At 43.3% G+C, this 18,470-nt stretch overlaps 1 protein-coding gene across 2 annotated transcripts in view; it reads right to left on the bottom strand.

Annotated features, from left to right (window-relative positions):
• hps3 (HPS3 biogenesis of lysosomal organelles complex 2 subunit 1) overlaps positions 1-18,470 on the bottom strand; it is a 72,496-nt gene that overhangs the window by 37,070 nt on the left and 16,956 nt on the right. For both annotated transcript variants that reach the window (XM_072572024.1, XM_072572023.1), the window contains exons 7-10: positions 6,363-6,444; positions 3,533-3,684; positions 1,386-1,494; positions 1,126-1,307 (exon numbers count right to left, since the gene is read on the bottom strand). In XM_072572024.1, the coding sequence (XP_072428125.1) occupies positions 1,126-1,307; positions 1,386-1,494; positions 3,533-3,684; positions 6,363-6,444 (525 nt within the window). The remainder of the gene's footprint in view (positions 1-1,125; positions 1,308-1,385; positions 1,495-3,532; positions 3,685-6,362; positions 6,445-18,470) is intronic.

The raw sequence follows: 18,470 nt of genomic DNA, 5'->3' as shown, positions 1-18,470 counted from the left end.
GTTCCTCTTTGAGTCTGTTCAAGTTTGAGATTGATGAATCTCTGATTACCAGGGGGTGTGTAGGGTTACAGGAATGCGTGAGCAAAAGGTATTGAAGAGTTTGATCAGCCATGATTGTGTTGAATTGTGGGGCAGGCTCAATGGGTTGAACTGCTCCCCAGGTGTTGAAATTCCCCACCCGAGGTAAAAAGGCACCTGCTGTTCATCTTATCTGTGTCCCTCATGATTTTATAAAACCACAATCCCAAACTAAACTAATTCCACCTGCCTCTGCTCGGCCTACATCCCTCCAAACCTTTCTTATTCATGATTTGGAGACACCGGTGTTGGACTAGGGTGTACAAAGTTAAAAATCACAGGGTGGCACGGTGGTTCAGTGATTAGCACTGCTGCCTCACAGCATCAGGGTCCCAGGTTCGATTCCAGCCTCGGGCGACTGTCTATGTGAAGTTTGCACATTCTCCCCGTATCTGTGTGGGTTTCCTCCCGGTGCTCTGGTTTCCTCCCACAGTCCAAAGAGGTGTGGGTTAGGTGAATTGGCCATGTTAAATTGCCCATAATGTTAGGTGTGTTAGTCGGAGGGAAATGGGTCTGGGTGGGTTACTCTTTGGAGAGTCGGTGTGGACTTGTTGGGCCGAAGGGCCTTTTTTTTGACACTGTAGGGAATCTAAATCTAAAAACAACACCAGGTTATAGTCTAACAGATTTAACTGGAACCACTATAACTTGGTGTTGTGTGATTTTTAACTTTCCTATTCATGTACTCATCCAAATGTTATTTTTGAAGTCACCCCTCAACCTCCTACTCTCCAGTGAAAAAAGTCTCCGTCTGTCTTATAACTCAAGTGCTCCACTCCTGGATTTTTGCATCGGACTTCTTCCAATGTGCATACAGTCATTTCATCTATAATGTGATAGCTGCGTTCCTGTGTAACCCCATGCAATACAAATAATACTTGAGGTGTTGGCAATCTAGAGCCAACACACACTTTACCAGTTTGTGTTTTAGCAACAGCATTCAAACCCAGTATGACCAAGCCTTGAGGCTAAATTAGCAAGCCTGGGTGCCAGCCATGTTCATCACAACGGAAATAAAACAGCTCAGCAAAGGTAGGAAGCACATACTCGCTGTAACAGTCACCCAGCTGGGTGCAGTTCTCCTTGAAAGCAGAAACTAATTCTTCCCTGTCAGTCTGGCTGCAAACATCAGGGTCCAGGAGAGCTGCTTTTAACATCAGGTGGGCTTCACTCAGCAGGTGGACATAACTCTGTGGACTGCAGGCCTTGTATCTCTTGCTGTAGTCAACCTGCAACAGTGTTCAGACAAAGGTCAAATTCGGTACAGCCCCCAATGATCACATGAATAGCAAATGCAAACTGCTCACCATCTCCCTGCATAATTGAATCGTTGATATCATCTGAAGGCAATATAAGTTCCACCCGACTTCACTCGTGACTGAAGGCATGTTATTAGCAGCCTTGAACTTCTGAGGCCTGCAAAAATGTAGAAGGTCATTTGCCAGTAATTCTACTATGTCAGCCTGGAGTTAAACGGTAACAGTAATTGCAATCACAGAAAATCACTAAATCAACTTAAGAGTAACTTTGTACAGTAGAATCAAGGAACTACCTACCTAGTAAACTAAACATTCACCATAACCCAGTGGACTATATTAAATTCACATGTTCATTGCAGTCCTACAGATTCACCTACTGAGGGAGTTCAAGTAGAGTTATCGAGTCGTGCAGTTTGGAAACAGACCCTTCGGTCCAATCAGTCCATGCCGACTGCAATCCTAAACTAACCTAATTCCACCTGCCTCTGCTTGGCCTACATCCCTCCAAACCTTTCCTATGCATGTACTCATCCAAATGATTTTTAAAAGCTGTAACTGTACCTGCATCCACCACTTCTTCTGGAAGTTCATTCCACACGTGAACCATACTGTGTGGAAAAAGTTGCCCCTCATGTCTTTTTTAAACCTTTCTCGACTCACCTTAAAAATATCAAGGAAGACTGGATCAACTGAGCATGGACTCCCTGGGTTTTAGAAGGATGAAGGAGGATTGCACCAAAACATACAAAATCCTGATGGGACCGGACGGGCTAGATGAGGGAAGAATGTACTCGATGTTGGAGAAGTCCAGAACAAGGGGTCACAGTCTAAGAATAAGAGGTAGGCCATTCAGGACTGAGATGAGGAAGACTTCCTTCACTCAGAGAGTTGTGAACCTGTGAAATTCTCTCCCACAGGAAGCTGTTGGGGCCAGTTCATTAGATATATTCAAGAGAGAGACTGGATGTGGCCTTGCAGCTAAAGGGATCAAGGGGTATGGAGAGAAAGTGGGAGTGGGATACTGAGACTGCATGATCAGCCATGATCATATTGAATGGTAGTGCAGGCTTGAAAGGCCAAATGGCCTACTCTTCCACCTATTTTCTATGTTTCTCTATGCCCCTATATTGAATGGAACTATGGCCAGTTAGATCTCTGACTATGAGATGGTTGACTTGGGTTGTTAACCTGGGACAAGATATGAGCAGGAGATTTTGAAGGTCTTCCCAGTCTAGGCACTGGCTTTGAGCTGGCTGGTCACAGCCTATGTCCTGTTCACATGTCAATAAAGGGCGATTTGGTGATGGGGTACCAGCCGCTGTGCTGATATTTCAGTCCCTTAGTCTCGAAATCCTTCACCGTAGGGAAAAGACACCTGCCATTCACCTTATCTACACTGCTCATGATTTTAGAAACCTTCAAAGCTCAGCCCTCAACCTCCTACACAACAGTGAAATAAGTTTATCCAACCTCTCTTTAAAGCTCAAACCCTCAATTCCTGGCAACATCCTGATAATTTTTTTTGTGCTTGTCTGTTTGTGCTGAGCAGGATTCTATTCAGAGTGGCAGGCTGGCACCAAATAATAGGATTTTTAAAGAAACACAGAAAGTAAATTCTATTGAATCTAAAATGATTAATATGAAAATACAAGTACAGAGGAACCTTGATTATCCAGAACTCGATTATGTGAATTTCGGATTATCCGGACAATTTTGCAAGGTCCCGATGCTTGACTAAATGGTGTTATCCGGCATTTGATTAGTCCAACATTCAATTATCCAAACAAAATATTCCCCATCTGAGGCGTTTGGATAATTGAGGTTCCTCTGTAGACATCCAGCAGTATAAAGCAGTCTTGCAACACAGTTGAGAAATCCAACACAAATGGACCAACTCATAGAGAATTTCAACATTTTACACAAATTGATGTTAATGACTAGAGATTTAAAACATATATATGAATGATCAAAAGTGCTTTAGCTGTAGTGGGATCCTCAAACAGGTTGACCCTAAATATTATGGCGACCGTAATAGAGATGGTCTAGGAAAGCAATACTATGACTCTGCTCATCAATAAATGTTCAGGTTGTTTTGTATCCTCAATTCACGTGTTGCTATTCAGAATGAGTGCCACAGAAGACGTTCTTACATCAAAGCGATGTGGAATGTTAAGATGGAGGAATTTTGTACTCACGATTGCTTCTTTGACTTGTTGTGTCTATCTGGGGCTTGGGTCTCTGTCTTAGCCAGCAGGATCAAGTAGTTTCGGGACAAACACACAGCTGTTAATCCAATAAACAGCTGCATGCGCAAAGCGCTCACTGGCATGAAAAATGGTGGACAGGCCTGTTCAAGGGGAAATATCAACATGAGAAACATTTACACAAGTGGGGAAACAACAGGTAAGTATGAAGTCCAATACTAAAGTGTGCTGAAACCAACCTCTTTAACCCCTCCACCACCACCATCCATCTCGACTGATACTTGGTGGAGATATTCTAGATTAGGCTCAGTTGGTAATACTAGGCAAAAGTGGGTACTGCTGATGCTGGAGATTAGAATCGAAATTAGCGTGGTGCTGGAAAAGCACAGCAGGTCAGGCAGCATCTAAGGAGCAGGAAAATTGACGTTTTGGGCCAAAGCCCTTCATCAGGAATGCTGAGACTCCCTTCCTGATAAAGGACTTTAGCCCGAAACGTCGATTTTCCTGTTCCTCGGATGCTGCCTGACCTGCTGTACTTTTCCAGCATCACTCTAATCTCAGTTGTTAGTACTCCCACTCATGACCCATGACCATCTGGTTTAAGTCTCATCACCACCACAGCATACCCCCAACCCCAATCACTCCTTCTCCTGCTCTCACCCAGAGGGTGTTGGTGTTAGGTAAATATCTCCAATGGAGAGCTACCACATTTGTGGTGGACCAAATGGCCTCATTTTATGCTGTAACAATTCTGCAATTCTGTCACTATTCATTCAGGGAAATGTAGATATGGTTGTCTACACCAGTGTTTGGTGCTCAATCCAAATTGGTCTGGAACTCAGTGGCATGCTTGACCATTTTGAGGACAATTAAGAGTCACCCACATTGCTGTGGGTGTGGAGACATATGCAAGCCAAACCAGGTAAAGACAATATACTTTCTTCCCTTACTGGGAATACATATTTATATTCAATGACAATCTGGGAAACACTGGAAGTTTTGGATGATTCAGACATTCTCCAGATTAGGAAGCATTTTACCACGTAATTTCATGGAAATTAAAGTCAACAGTTGAATGAATTTGTAAGCCACCTACTTATTATTGGAAATCAAGTTATGTTGGAGAAATAGCTGAGCAAAGGAGATAAAATAAAGGGTTTATTGCCTTCACTATTTCGATAAGTTTGGTTGTGAGGAGACTAGGGACTCCTTATATTTAACAAACCTCTTTGTTCATAGAATTGGAAACTACAGACCCAGCAGTCAGTGCAAAGGTAGTAATGTGAAAATGTATGTATCTCCCTGCAAGTTTTTGGGAACCGTAGTGTAACTAAATAACAGTTTTGCTGTCCACTTCGTAAAACCTGCAGTAATGGACTGTGACTGAATCTCTCAGACTCAAATCAAAGCTGTTTGGAATCAGAGGTCAGCAATTTAGTTTCAATGGCAGGCAATTCAATGGACCTGAGAATCATTACATTTCACCTCATGTTTCCAGACTCTTGGCCCATGGGGGTTAATTTTTTTCCCTATCATCTCTGCTGAAATGAGAGAGAGAGAGAGAGAGAGAGAGTAATTAATGGGATAGTCTAATTCTAAATTGTACCTGGGTGTTAAGCGGAGTTTGCAACTTTTTTAAGAGTAGTATTTATTCATTATAAGTGGATTAATTAAAAGGAGCCTTGTTTTGTTATTTTTGAAAGTATATTAAAGATAAACAATTAATCAATATGGTAATTGAATTAAACACATTGATACTAATGATGCAACTGTAATACTAGTGCCCCTTAATTAAGAGTGATGATTAAAAAAAGTGCTGGAAAAACTGGGAAGGAGTTCCAAAGGAGGACTCAAAACTCATTCCTAATGAAGGGCTCATGCCCGAAGCATCAAATCTCCTGCTTCTCAGATTCTGCCTGACCTGCTGTGCCACACTCTTCGACTCAAAAATCAAAGTCTATTCCTGTCTCTAAAGATGCTGCCAGAAGCTTCTATTTTTGTTTCAGATTTACTTTGATTTTAAATTAGTTATCAGCACGTTCCTTCTGCCACAAATGTAACATGGAGAGGGCATTAATGATTAGATTAGATTAGATTCTGTACAGTATAGAAACAGGCCATTCGGCCCAATAAGTCCACACCGACCCTCCGAAGAGCAACCCATCCAGACCCATTCCCCTACCCTGTATTTACCGCTGACTAATGCAGCTAACACGATGAGCAATTTAGCATGGCCGAATCACCTGACCCGCACATCTTTGGATTGTGGGAGGAAACTGGAGCACCCGGAGGAAACCCACGCACACACGGGGAGAATGTGCAAATTCCACACAGACAGTCACCCGAGGTTGGAATCAAACCTTGGTCCCTCGTGCTGTGAGGCAGCAGTGCTAAACACTGAGCCACCATGCTGCCCTTGGAGATGTCTTTACAACAATCAGTCGTGGTCACCATTAGACTAGCTTTTAATTCCAGATTTCTGTCACATTCACATTTCATTATCTGCCACAGTGGGATTCGAATCCTAGTGCCCAGAATGTTACAGCCTGGATTTCGGGATTTCTAATCTACTGACATTAACCATGCAAACAGCTCCCCTCGACTGTTTGTCTGGTCTATTAGATGTTAAAGATCCAATGGCAGTATTCAAAGAGAATTTGTAATTCTCTCATTTCTTTGCCAACTATACTTTTTCACTCATTAAGAATGTAATCATTTAACTCTTTGCTGCATGAGTAGCACAGAATGGTTGCTACTGCAAGTTGCTGTGATCTCTGTGAAACTTAGGGCAGCTCTGTACTAGAGTAAACCATATCAGTACCTTGTTGTTTGTGTCCATCTCTGGATCCTTATCTCGAGCAGCGACTGAACTGCACCTGACTGTGTAACACAGCAAGTTACTCCTGTCATGGAACAATGGGTAGATAATAAATATTACAACCAGGAACTAGCAGAAGAATGTTTTAAAAGACCTGTGATTTTACTGATTGCTGAATGTGTTTCCACTAAGACGCTGGGATGCAAACATAAGATGAGATCAAAAGAAATAGCAGCGCAATAGGGAGACGCTGAGTAGACCTGTGTTGTTTTCCCTGGATGTCGGAGGCTGAGAGGTGACCTTATGGAAGTTTATAAAATAATGAGGGGCATGAGTAGGGTGCATAGTCAAGGTCTTTTCCGCAGAGGGTGGGGTGTGTATGGAATGACCTGCCACAGGAAATGTTGGAGGCTGGTACAATTACAACATACAGAAGGTATCTGGATGGGTATATGAATAGGAAGGGTTGAGAGAGATATGGACCAAATGCTGACAAATAAGACTGGATTAATTTCGGGTATCTGGTCGGCATGGACGAGATGGGCTGAAGGGTCTTTTGCCATGCTGTATATTTCTATGATTCCATGATTTTAAGTATACATTTTGAGCCTGCTCAGTTTTTTAATGAGATCGTAGCTCAAGCAATTTAACTCCTCCTTCCTTCCAGTCCACATGATTTGGAGTTGCTTGCAGACTAGAATTGAACTAAGCTTTGAATATAATCAGTAACTCACCTTACCGGGGAAGAGAATTCCAAAGACTGATTGCCCTCAGAGAAGAATTTCCTCCTCATCTCATTCTTAAATGGGAGTCTCCTTATTTTTAAACCGGACACCGAGTTCTGGATTCCGTCATGATTCCTCTCAGCATCTAACTTGTCAAGCCCTCTTTGAATCTTATTTGTTTTTAAAATCGCCACTCATTCTGCTGCACTCCAACGTGTACAGGCCCAACTATTCAGCCTTTCTTCACAAGGCAACCCCCCTCATCCCAGCAACCAGTCCAGTGAGCTTTTCAATGGAAGAATATTTCCTCAAGTAAGGAGACCAGAACGGTGTAGAGAACTCTAGCTGTGGTCTCACCAATGCCCTGTAGTTACCTTAAATACTTTTATACTTCATCAGCCTCCCAGATTAATATTCCATTTACTTTTCTAACTACTCACTGCACCTGAAAGCTAACATTTTCAGATTCATGTTCAGTTTGTGTAGGAAGACTGGCAAGTTGCTGTACAACTGTGCAACATTGAAAATCACTCAGTTGTACACTCAACAGCATTGAAGCTCTACACAATCCTGAGTGCACCGCTATTATGGAACAGGAAATATTAATGAAATAAGCCATAATTATAAATTAACTCTGTTCACAAAAAAGACCCTGAGCTTCCAACACCCCACCCTGTTCCTTGGCCAACATCTCTGTCTCAGGCTTGCTGCAGTGCTCCAGTCAAGCCCAGTGTAGGCTGGAAGAACAGCACTGCATTTTCCACCTGGGTACCTCACAGTTTTCAGAACTCAATACTATGTACAATAACTTTATGTCCCTCCCCCAACCCCCGCACACCAGATATTGTTATCTCACAGTCTGCTGTTACGCACAGCCCATTGTTAGCCACAGTTGACAGCTATTTACGCTCATAACCAGATTGTTAGCCAATTTGTCTGTCCAACTGTTCTCTCTCTTGGCTCTATCCTCACCTATCTTTACTCCTTATGCCCTCCCTATGACATTTCCGAGCTAACATCAGTTCTGAGGAAGGCTCACTCAACCCAAAACGTTAAGATTAGATTAGATTAGATTACGTTAACTCTGATTTCTCTCCACTGGTGCTGCCAGACCTGCTGAGTGTTTCCAGCAACTTCTGTTTTTGTTTGAGATTGTACATTAATAAATCAGTTTACTTTACACAAATGCATGAACGAACAGAAAACAGTTTACATAATAAGAATTTGCCTCCTGCTGGCCCCCTAGTCCTGAAACAACACTAAATATGCAACATGAACATTGTTCTATGGATTTAAGAAGCTCACTTTCAAGTGAGTCATCATTGAGCTAACTGGTGATGGGCTGCCTCATTATAAAAGGCATTTCCAAAATACTTGCCTGCCTGGAGGCCACATCAAGAGAAAGCCAATTAACACTTGTACCACGCAAGTGTCAGGTAATGACCAAATCCAGCAAGTGAGCATCTAGCCATTGCCCTTTGACATTCAATGTCTTAACATCACTATCAACATACAGGGGATTACAAATGACCAGAGTTATGCAGCGAGTAATCATCACAGCGCCAGGAACTTAGGTTCGATTCCAGCCTAGGCAACTGTGTGGAGTCTGCACCTGCTCCTCAGATGCTGCCTGACCTGCTGTGCTTTTCCAGCACCACTCTAATCTAGTCTCTGGTTTCCAGCATCTGCAGTACTCACTTTTGCCTACACTCTCCCTGTGTCTGCATGGGTTTCTTCCGGGTGCTCCAGTTTCCTCCCACAGTCCGAAGATGTGCAGGTTAGGTGGATTGGCCATGCTAAAATTGCCCCTTAGTATATAGGGATATGCAGGCTGGATGGATTAGCCATGGGTTGAGTGTGTAGTGCTGGAAAAGCACAGCAGGTCAGGCAGCATCACAGGAGCAGCAGAATTCGATGTTTCGGGCATAAGCCCTTCATCAGGAAACATTGATTCTCTTGCCCCCTCGGATTTTCCAGCACCACATTCTCGAATCTGATCTCCAGCATTTGCAGTCCCCACTTTCTCCTGGATTAGTCAGGGGAAATGCAGGGTTCCAGGGATACGGTAGGGAGGTGGGTCTGTGTGGGATGCTCTTCAGAGGGTAGGTGTGCACCCTATGGGCTGAATGACCTACTTCCACACTGTAGGGATTCGATGATTCAATGATATGATCTCCTGTCTCCCTAAAGCCTGTCCACCATCTACAAAGGCACAAGTCAGGGGTGTAATGGGTTAGGATTAGTGAATAAGAACAAATGCCAGGCATTATAGATCCTGTATCCCTTCACTCAGAGACTGAACTGTCACCCTCCTTCATGACAATCCTCTAATTTCAAACAAAATATGAACAAATCTGAAACAAACACACAAAATGCTGGAAGTACTCAGCAACTTTAACAGCCTCTGTTTTAGAGAAACAGAGATAGCTTTTCAAATCCGTGGCCTTGCTCAGAACTAGGAGAAGTTAGAAATGTTTTTAATTTTAAAACAAGAGAAAAGGGGGAAGGAGGAGGAGGTAGAGAGTGTGGTGCTGGAAAAGCACAGCAGGTCAGGCAGCACACGAGGAACAGGAGAACTGATGTTTCAGGCATAAGCCCTTCATCAGCACCTGAAATGTCGATTCTCCTGTTCCTCAGATGTTGCCTGACCTGCTGTTCTTTTCCAGCACCACCCTCTGAACTCTGATCTCCAGCATCTGCAGTCCTCACTTTCTCCAGGTCTGTGATCAGGTGGAGGCAGGTGAAATTAAATCATCAACTTCATGGTATATGGCCAAAGTTGAACAAACTAAGAAGTCAATGATTTGACTAGAGGAGTGAATGGCAGGATCAAAGACAAAATAAACAATGTCCAATCCTCTACACCTCCACCTCCCTGAGCGCTCTCCACTTCTAAGACGTAACCACTCCCTGTCCTCCAACTCGCTCAGCCTGATCCTGCATAGAACAACTTCTACTTCAAATAGAAGGTGCTACGATGGGCACCCGCATGGTACCTGCTTTTTTGGTGGCATATGTGGAAGATTTTTGGAGGGACTGGACATCGTTCCCTCCACTTTCTTACTGGCTGCTGCACGGGCCTCAGAGTCCTGTGCATGGGAACAATTTCTGAATCTGAACATCAATGCCACGATTGATGTTCTGATGCCATTTGCCACGTGTGGAACATCGGAGCGACCACGCAGCTAGAGGGAATGCTGGGACAGGAAAGGGTAGATACCCGGAGAATGTTTCCATAAGAAATAGGAAGAGTTTGGTCCTTCGAGTCCGGTCTGCTATTCAAAAGGATCATAGCTGATCTAAGACATTCCTCATGTCCACTTTCCTGTCCTTTCCCATAAGCCTTGATTCCCCCCGATCCATTTGTGGAGAAGACTAAAACTAGGGAAACCATTTTAGAATGAGAGGCCTCCCTTTAAGATGGAGAGGAGTGGGGTTGTTAGGAAAATGGAATTCTCCTCCCCGGAAGGTAGTTGAAACTGGATCTTTACATTTATCTAAGGCCATGTTAAATTGGTTTGCATAGAAAAGGAAGTCAGTGGTTACAGGGTAGAGACAACAAAATGAAGCTGAGAGGATAACCAGACCAGGAATGATCTGACTGATTGGTACAGCATAACACTTAGTCGTTATGTCCCATGCTCCTATTTATCGAAATTACTCAGGTCCCATCCTCCGTCTCTCTTTCTATGGATTAATTCCTGTATTGGAGGAGTTTTCGGTTCTCACGCAAAACTGGAAAACTTTATCCACTTGGCTTCCAAATCACGGCCTTCACTGCTATTCACATAATCTAATCTTCCCTACTCTTCCTCAACTTCCATTTCAAAGGAGGTGTTCTCGCCAACATTCACACCATGTCCATAGCTGCTTTGACTGCACTTCCCACACACTATTCCCTGCAGGATACTTGATTCAAATCTCTCACTCTCCAACACATCTCTTTGGGCAGTGCAACCTTCCACACCAGTGCGTCCAACACATCTCCCTTTCTAACTGCACTATGTGATTGACAAGGCTGTGTTTAACTGACTTAATGCCCTTTTAAGCTCCTCCTTTTGCTCTCTCCCTGAACTATGATAGGTTTCCCCTCTTCATTTGTCAGTGTCCCACTGTCTGTAAGCAACAGCTCATTCTCTGCCAGTTCTGCTGTGCCATTGTGATATCACCAAACATCTTCCCTTGTCTTCCCCTTTCTGAAGAGCCGGTTTCCTCTGAAATCCTAGCCCACTCCTCTGTCACTCCCAACCCTGCAGCACCACTCCCTGCAAGTGCAAGAAATGCAACGCTTACCTGTTGACTCTCTCCCTGCTCACCATTCAAGGTCCCAATCACTCCTTCCAAGTGAAGCAGCCACATACACTCACATTGTACACACTATCTGCAGCTCACAATACAGTTTCCTCTGCAACGCAGAGGCCAAATGCAGACAGGGTCGCTGCACTGCTCAACTTGTCCAGTCCGCATCAGGAACCCAAGTATCCTTTCATTTGTTGTTGTTTAAATTCCTCACTGGGATCCCACTCCTTGACTTCTCTGACCTTGCCCTGCCACAATGTTCCAAAGAAGCTAAACACAAATGCAAGAGACAGCCTCCTTATCTTTTGATTGGACATTCCACAGCCTTCTAGACCAACATGAATTTAGATCATAAAACTTGCCCCCATTTTATTGTGTTTTATTCCTCTCGTCCTTGACTTTGCTTTAGTATGGCTGCTATCCTACCAGTCTCTAGACACAAATTCTGTTTCTTTGTTTGCCTCTTGACCCTACAAAATGGATCTTTTCATGTTTAATCTCTTAATCTGGAAGCCAATGCAGACTTTCTATCTCTCTTTGTTTCTTTCAAACTTTAATAATTACATTCACTCACAAAACGTGAGCATAGCTTTCTGGGACAGCAGTTATTGCTCAACCTAAATTGTCTTGGAGCTGGTGGTGAGCTCTATTTTCTTGAACTGATTTAGTTATTTGATGTAGGTACACCCGCTGTGCCGTCAGGCAGCGGGGAGGCTACAGCTCGAGTATTGTATATAGGTTTGGCCTCCTTATCAGAGGAAGGATATTCTGGCCATGGAGGGTGTGCAAAGGTTTAACAGACTGATAGCAGGACTGTCATATCAAGAGAAACCAAATTTAGTTCGGACTATATTCACTGGAGTTTAGAAAAATGAGGGGGAAATTGCATCCGAACTTAATTCTTTTTAACAGGACTAGACAGGGTGAACGTAGGAAGGATGGCCCGGTTGACTGGGGAGTCTAGAACCAGGAGTCACAGTCTAAGGATATGGGGTGGGTCAGTTAAGACAGAGACGAGGAGAAATATCTTCACCCAGAGAGTGGCGAGTCTGTGGAATTCTCTACCACAGAAAGCAGTAGAGCCCAAAACATTGAACATTTTCAATGAGGAGTTCAATATAGTTGTTAGGGATAGGAGAATCAAAGGAGATGCAGAGAAAGCAGGAACAGGGTACTGACTGGATAAAGACAAAGAACTCTGGATGCTGGAAATCTGAAACAAAAACAGAGAGTGCTGGAGAAACTCAGCAGGTCTAGCAACATCTGTAGAGGGAGAGAAGCAGAATTTACATTTCGAATCCAGTGACCCTTCATCAGAACTGTACTGATAAATGGTCACCAGACATAAACTGTTAACTCAGTTTGCTCTCTACAGATGTTGCCAGACCTACTGAGTTTCTTTCAGCACTTAGTTTTTGTTACTGAGTTGGATGATCAGCCATGATCATATTGAATGGCAGAGAAGGCTCAAAGGGCTGAATGGCCTACTCCTGTTCCTACTTTCTATGTATCTATCTTTTGACCCAGTCATAGAGAGGGAATGGTGACATTGTTCCAAGTCAGGATGGTCTAGGATACACAGGGCAACTTGCAGGTGGTGATGTCCTAGAGTAGCAATTTGCCCTTTATGACGGAGGATGTGGGTTTGGAAGGTGCTATCTAAGGAGTCTTGGTGAGTGTTGCAGTGCATCTTGTAGAAGGTACACAATGTGCGCATTCATGGTAGATGGAGTCAATGTTTATGAATGTGATGCTGATCAAGCGGGCTGCTTTGTCCTGGATGATGTTGAGCTTCTTGAGTGTTGTTGGAGCAGCACCCATCCAGGCGAGTGGGGAGTATTCCATCACACGCCTGACTTGTGCCGTGTAGATGGTGGACAGGAGAATTTGACGTTAAATTCTCTGTCGCTGACCTGCTCTTGCAGCCATAGTATTTAAATGGCTGGCTGAGATCAGTTTCTGCTGTACATCTCAATGACTCTATGATAATCTGTAGATAGTGGAGGATTCATCAAGTTTAATACTATAGAGTACCGTGTGCAGCTCTGGTCCACGTGCTATTAAGAAAATGTGATTGCACTAGTGAAGATGCAGAGGTGATTTGTCAAGATGTGGCCTGGGCTGGTGTGACGAGAGCTATGAAGAGAGACTAGATAGATTGGGCTTGTTCTCCTTCGAGCAGAGATGGCTGAGTGAGACCTGACTGAATTATACAAAATTACGAGGGGCATAGATAGGAAAGAAAGAGTCAAGATTAGAGTGGTGCTGGAAAAGCACAGTAGATCAGGTAGCATCTGAGGAGCAGGAAATTCGATGTTTTGGGCAAAAGCCCTTCATCAGGAATCAGTCATTCCTGATGAAGGGCTTTTGCCCGAAACATCAATTTTCTTGCTCCTCAGATGCTGCCTAACATGCTGTGCTTTTCCAGCACCACTCTAATCTAGACTCTTGTTTTCAGCATCTGCAATACCCACTTTTGTCATAGATAGGACAGATACAAAGTAACTTTCACCTTATGAAATCGATCAATAACTAGAGGAATAGATTGAAGGCAAGGACAGGTTTAGAAGGGGTTCAAGGAAGAATTCTTTTCACCCAGAGAGTGGTGCGTATCTGGAACTTACTGCCTGAACAGATGGTAAAGGTGGGATGCATCACAACATTTAAGAACTGTTTAGACGATCACTTGAGATTCCATACCAAGGCTACGAGCATTGGCAAATGGGATGAGAGGTGCTCGAGGACCTGCATGGACAGGATGGGCCAAAGGGCCTCCTCCTGTGAGGTAAAATTCTATCAGACTGTGAATAACAAAGAGCAACTGCTAGATTTTCTCTTGTTGGAGATGGTTATTGGCTGGCGCTTGTATGGCATTAAGGTTATTTGTTCAAAATCTAATACATTTCTAATTTTTCCTGAGTTCTTAAGGGTCTAAGACTTGAAAGATTAATTCTATTGCTCTCAGACACATGCTACCAGGTCTTCAGAGTACTTCCAGCATTTTCTACTTTTACTGCACCAGAACATGTTCTGTTCCGATAAGGTGTTGAATTTGAAACATTCTATCACAATGATGAGAAATGCCTCAAATTCTATCTAAGCAGTTATGGGTGGCACAGTGGTTAGCACTGCTGCCTCACAGCGCCTGAGACCTGGGTTCAATTCCCACCTCAGTCGACTGACTGTGTGGAGTTTGCACGTTCTCCCCGTGTCTGCGTGGGTTTCCTCCAGGTGCTCTGGTTTCCTCCCACAGTCCAAAGTTGTGTAGGTCAGGTGAATTGGCCATGCTAAATTGCCCATAGTGTTAGGTAAGGGGTAAATGTAGGGGTATGGGTGGGGTGCGCTTCGGCGGGTCGGTGTGGACTTGTTGAGCTGAAGGGCCTGTTTCCACACTGTAATGTAATGTAATCTAATCAATCTGCATCATCTAGAGGCTAGCATGATGTATTAATGTCAAATATCAGACAGCCTATGGGTCTCTCTCACTACAACTTATTTATATTTCATTAAATTAAACAATGGTGTCTAGCTGGGAAAAAGCTGGAGTACTATTGATGCTCATCTGCAGAGCTAGTGCAGACACAATGGACCCCCTTGGGACTGTTGAAATTCTGGGCAGTAATCCAGAGAGCAACTTGCATGTGATGTCCCAGTGTAGCAATTTGCCCTTTCTGGTGTAGGCTGTGCATTTGGAAAATGCTGTCCAAGGAGGCTTGGTGAGTTGTTGCAGTGCATCTTGTAGAAGGTGCTTAATGCGTGCATTGGTGGTAGAGGGAGTGAATGTTTATTAATGTGGTGCTGATTGAAGGTGGGGACAAAAACAGAAACTCAGCAGGTCTGGCAGTATTTGTCAAGAAGAAACACTAACTCTGCTTGGAGTTTAGTGACCCTTCTTTAGAACTCAAGTTTCTGAGCAATTGGAGGTGGTGGTGTAATGGTAATGCCATGGGATTACTGGAGAATTTTATGCTCATATTCTAGGGGCATGGGTTCAAATCCCAACATGGCAGATGATAAAATTTGAATTCAACACAAACTTGGAATAAAACTTTGGCCTGTGGCTTGTTTGCCTATGGGTATGATTCTCGCTTTGGGCAGACTTGCGAGAGATCCCAGGTTCAGATCCCAGATGAGCCTGCCTTCCTTAAGTTTGCAAGGATGTTGCCAGGGTTGGAGGGTTTGAGCTAAAGGGAGAGGTTGAATAGGCTGGGGCTGTTTCCCTGGAGCATCAGAGGCTGAGGGGGGCGATGTTATAGAGGTTTACAAAATTATAGGGGCATGGATAGAATAAATAGACAAAGTCTTTTCCCTGGGATGGGGAAATCCAGAACCGGGGGCATAGGTTTAGGGTGAGAGGGGAAGATATAAAAGAGACCTAAGGGACAATATTTTCCACATAGAGGTGGTACGTGTATGGAATGGGCTGCCAGAAGAAGTGGTGGAGGCTGGTACAATTGCAACATTTAAAAGACATCTGGATGGGTATATGACTAGGAAGGGTTTGGAGGGATATGGCAGGTGGGACTAGATTGGGTTGGTATATCTGGTCAGCATGGACTGAAGGGTCTGTTTCCATGCTGTACATCTCTATGACTCTAATTTCTGGTTTTGCTTCAGATTTCCTGCATTCACATTTTTTTTTCAAATTGTAATTTATAATATTGAATCCCACCACAGAAATGGATACTGTGTCGAGTGTTGTAAATAAAGCCTGGTTCATGTTAGGTGAAGGAAATCTGCCAATCTGATATGGGCTGGCCTACAGACCCATTGCAAAGTGATTGACAAATGGGATGAGAAATATTCCAAATTACCCTGTGTGCTGGCAAGTGTTAAGTCAGGTTTGTGTGAATCCAATGCCTTGTAAACTGAATCAAACCTCAGAACAGAATTTAGAATTCTCTGCTGTCAGGGAAAAAGGAGAAGGATATGACCCCATTGACCTCCATGGAGTGATGTGAAGAGGGTCAACAATGTTAAGTTACTAGGAGTAACTTTTTGTCCTGCAGATGCAATGGTCAAGGCGGCACAACAACACCTCTTCTTCCTTAGGAGGCTTAGGAAATTCAGCATGTTCATAAGGACCGTCACCAACATTTACAGATACATTATAGAAAGCATCCTATCTGGGAGCATAATGTCTTGTCAGGGCGAGTGCTCTGCCCAGGACCATAAGAGATTACAGAAAGTTGTGTGCACAGCCCAGACCATCATGAAAGCCAACCAACATCATCAAAGACTCCTCCTACCTCATTAATACTCTCTTCCATCAGGCAGAAGATCCAGAGGTTTGAACCCACGAAAAACAGGTTCAAGAACAGCTTCTTCCCTGCTGTTATTAGATTGCTGAATGGACCTCCCTAACTTCAACCCTAATGTTGTGATCTTGCTTTTCTGCCTCGCTCCAGGCGCCCCATGATATGTATGTCCTTGGTTGCTACGATCTGCCTGTAAAACTTTTCACTGTCCTTAGGTACATATCACTACAACTAATCAAATCAATGGAAATGGATCTGAAACATTTTTATAGCAGGCTTGTAACAAAGAGTTACAACATTGATTGGTGCCGAAGTAGAGAGTAATTTGAATGAGTCAATCCGCCAGGGTTTAGCAGAATGAGGTGACCATGAACATATAATTCTTCGCTTCAACCTTTCAAAGAATTCTGATTCTGAACCAGAGTCATAAACCAGAGACAGGTTTCAGGCTATATCCTGAGATGAGGAGAAATTCTTTCACAAAATTGTAAACCTTTAGAATTCTCTACTCCAGTTGTTGAGTGCATTCAAGACTGGGATGGATAGATTTTCTAAATCTAAAGAAGTCAAGGATTGGGGTTAAGGTGAGGACCAAGTGTTGAGGTCAAAGATCAGCTGACTTTGGGCTACTCTTGCTTCTCTTTCTGATGTTCCAGATACGTGTTTTATGTCTGTGTTAAGCATTGCCCAATCAAGCATTTTTACTGTTTGCATATAACACCATTGAATGCTCAAACAGTCGTCAAATTTTGATCTTTGAACAGTCATCTCTCTAAATCAGCTGACGAACACGGGGGTGATCTAGTGAACTGTATACACATTTCTGAATCTTGTCCTCTGACTGGGTTGTAGTCACTTAGTGGGAAAGTGCCCACAAATCTGGCGATTTTGCACCTAAATTGAACCACATCTACTTGCCGATCCAAAGGTAAGGATGACTACTCATTAACAGAATATATTGTAAATGAGTCATGTTGTATTGTATACCAAGCCTTTGGTCAAACTTAAGGACAAAAGCAAATACCTGCACAGGGGCAGGTCAGACTTCAAAGAATGGCACAAAATGGCGAAAGGGTTCATCAGGACAAATTCAAATTCAAGCACAAGACAAAGCTGGCTAGAAATGTAAAAACAGATAGCACGAGTTGTTACAGGTATCTCAAAGGGAAGCGGATGTAAAATGAGTGTTGGTCCTTGTGCGGGCGCGGGGAGGGGAGTGTGGACGTAACAGAGAGTTAATGGTAGATAAAGAAATAGCAAATATAATCGATAAATATTTTGCTTCAGTCTCCTCTACAGTTAGAAACATTGCTAATTTTTCATGACTCTTAAAAAAAAAGTTCTTTTATCAATTTCAGATTGGAGTTGAAGATGACTTGTAGAGTTTGAAACAACTTGTAGTACAAGGAAAAGAGCAGACTAAACAAACTTTTGTTGGTTTGAGAGGTCATGTCTGGAGCCTAATTGCAGGCTGATTCTTGATTAAAAGGGCTTCTACAGACACAGTGACTCTGGGGATAGCATTGTGTTTAAACACATAGCAGAAGTTGGCTATTAATGAGGTCACTACCTGGTAATTTTCTGTTAAGAAGGCATATGATGTGTTAGGTTTCATTCGTAGAGGGATTGAGTTCCAGAGCCGCAATAGGATGCTGCAACAACTATATAGCCACATTTGGAATACTGTGCACAGTCTGGTTGCCATATTTCGGCAAGGATGTGGAAGCATTAGAAAAGGTGCAGAGGAGATTTACCAGGATATTGCCTGGTCTGTGGGGAAGATCTAATAAGGAAAGGCTGAGAGACTTGGGTCTATTCTCACTGGAAAG

This window comes from Chiloscyllium punctatum, chromosome 6 (assembly GCF_047496795.1).
Source record: "Chiloscyllium punctatum isolate Juve2018m chromosome 6, sChiPun1.3, whole genome shotgun sequence".
NCBI classification, from domain to species: Eukaryota; Metazoa; Chordata; class Chondrichthyes; order Orectolobiformes; family Hemiscylliidae; genus Chiloscyllium; species Chiloscyllium punctatum.
Note: the sequence above shows the minus strand (reverse complement) of the source record. Positions and strands in the feature narration are given on the sequence as shown.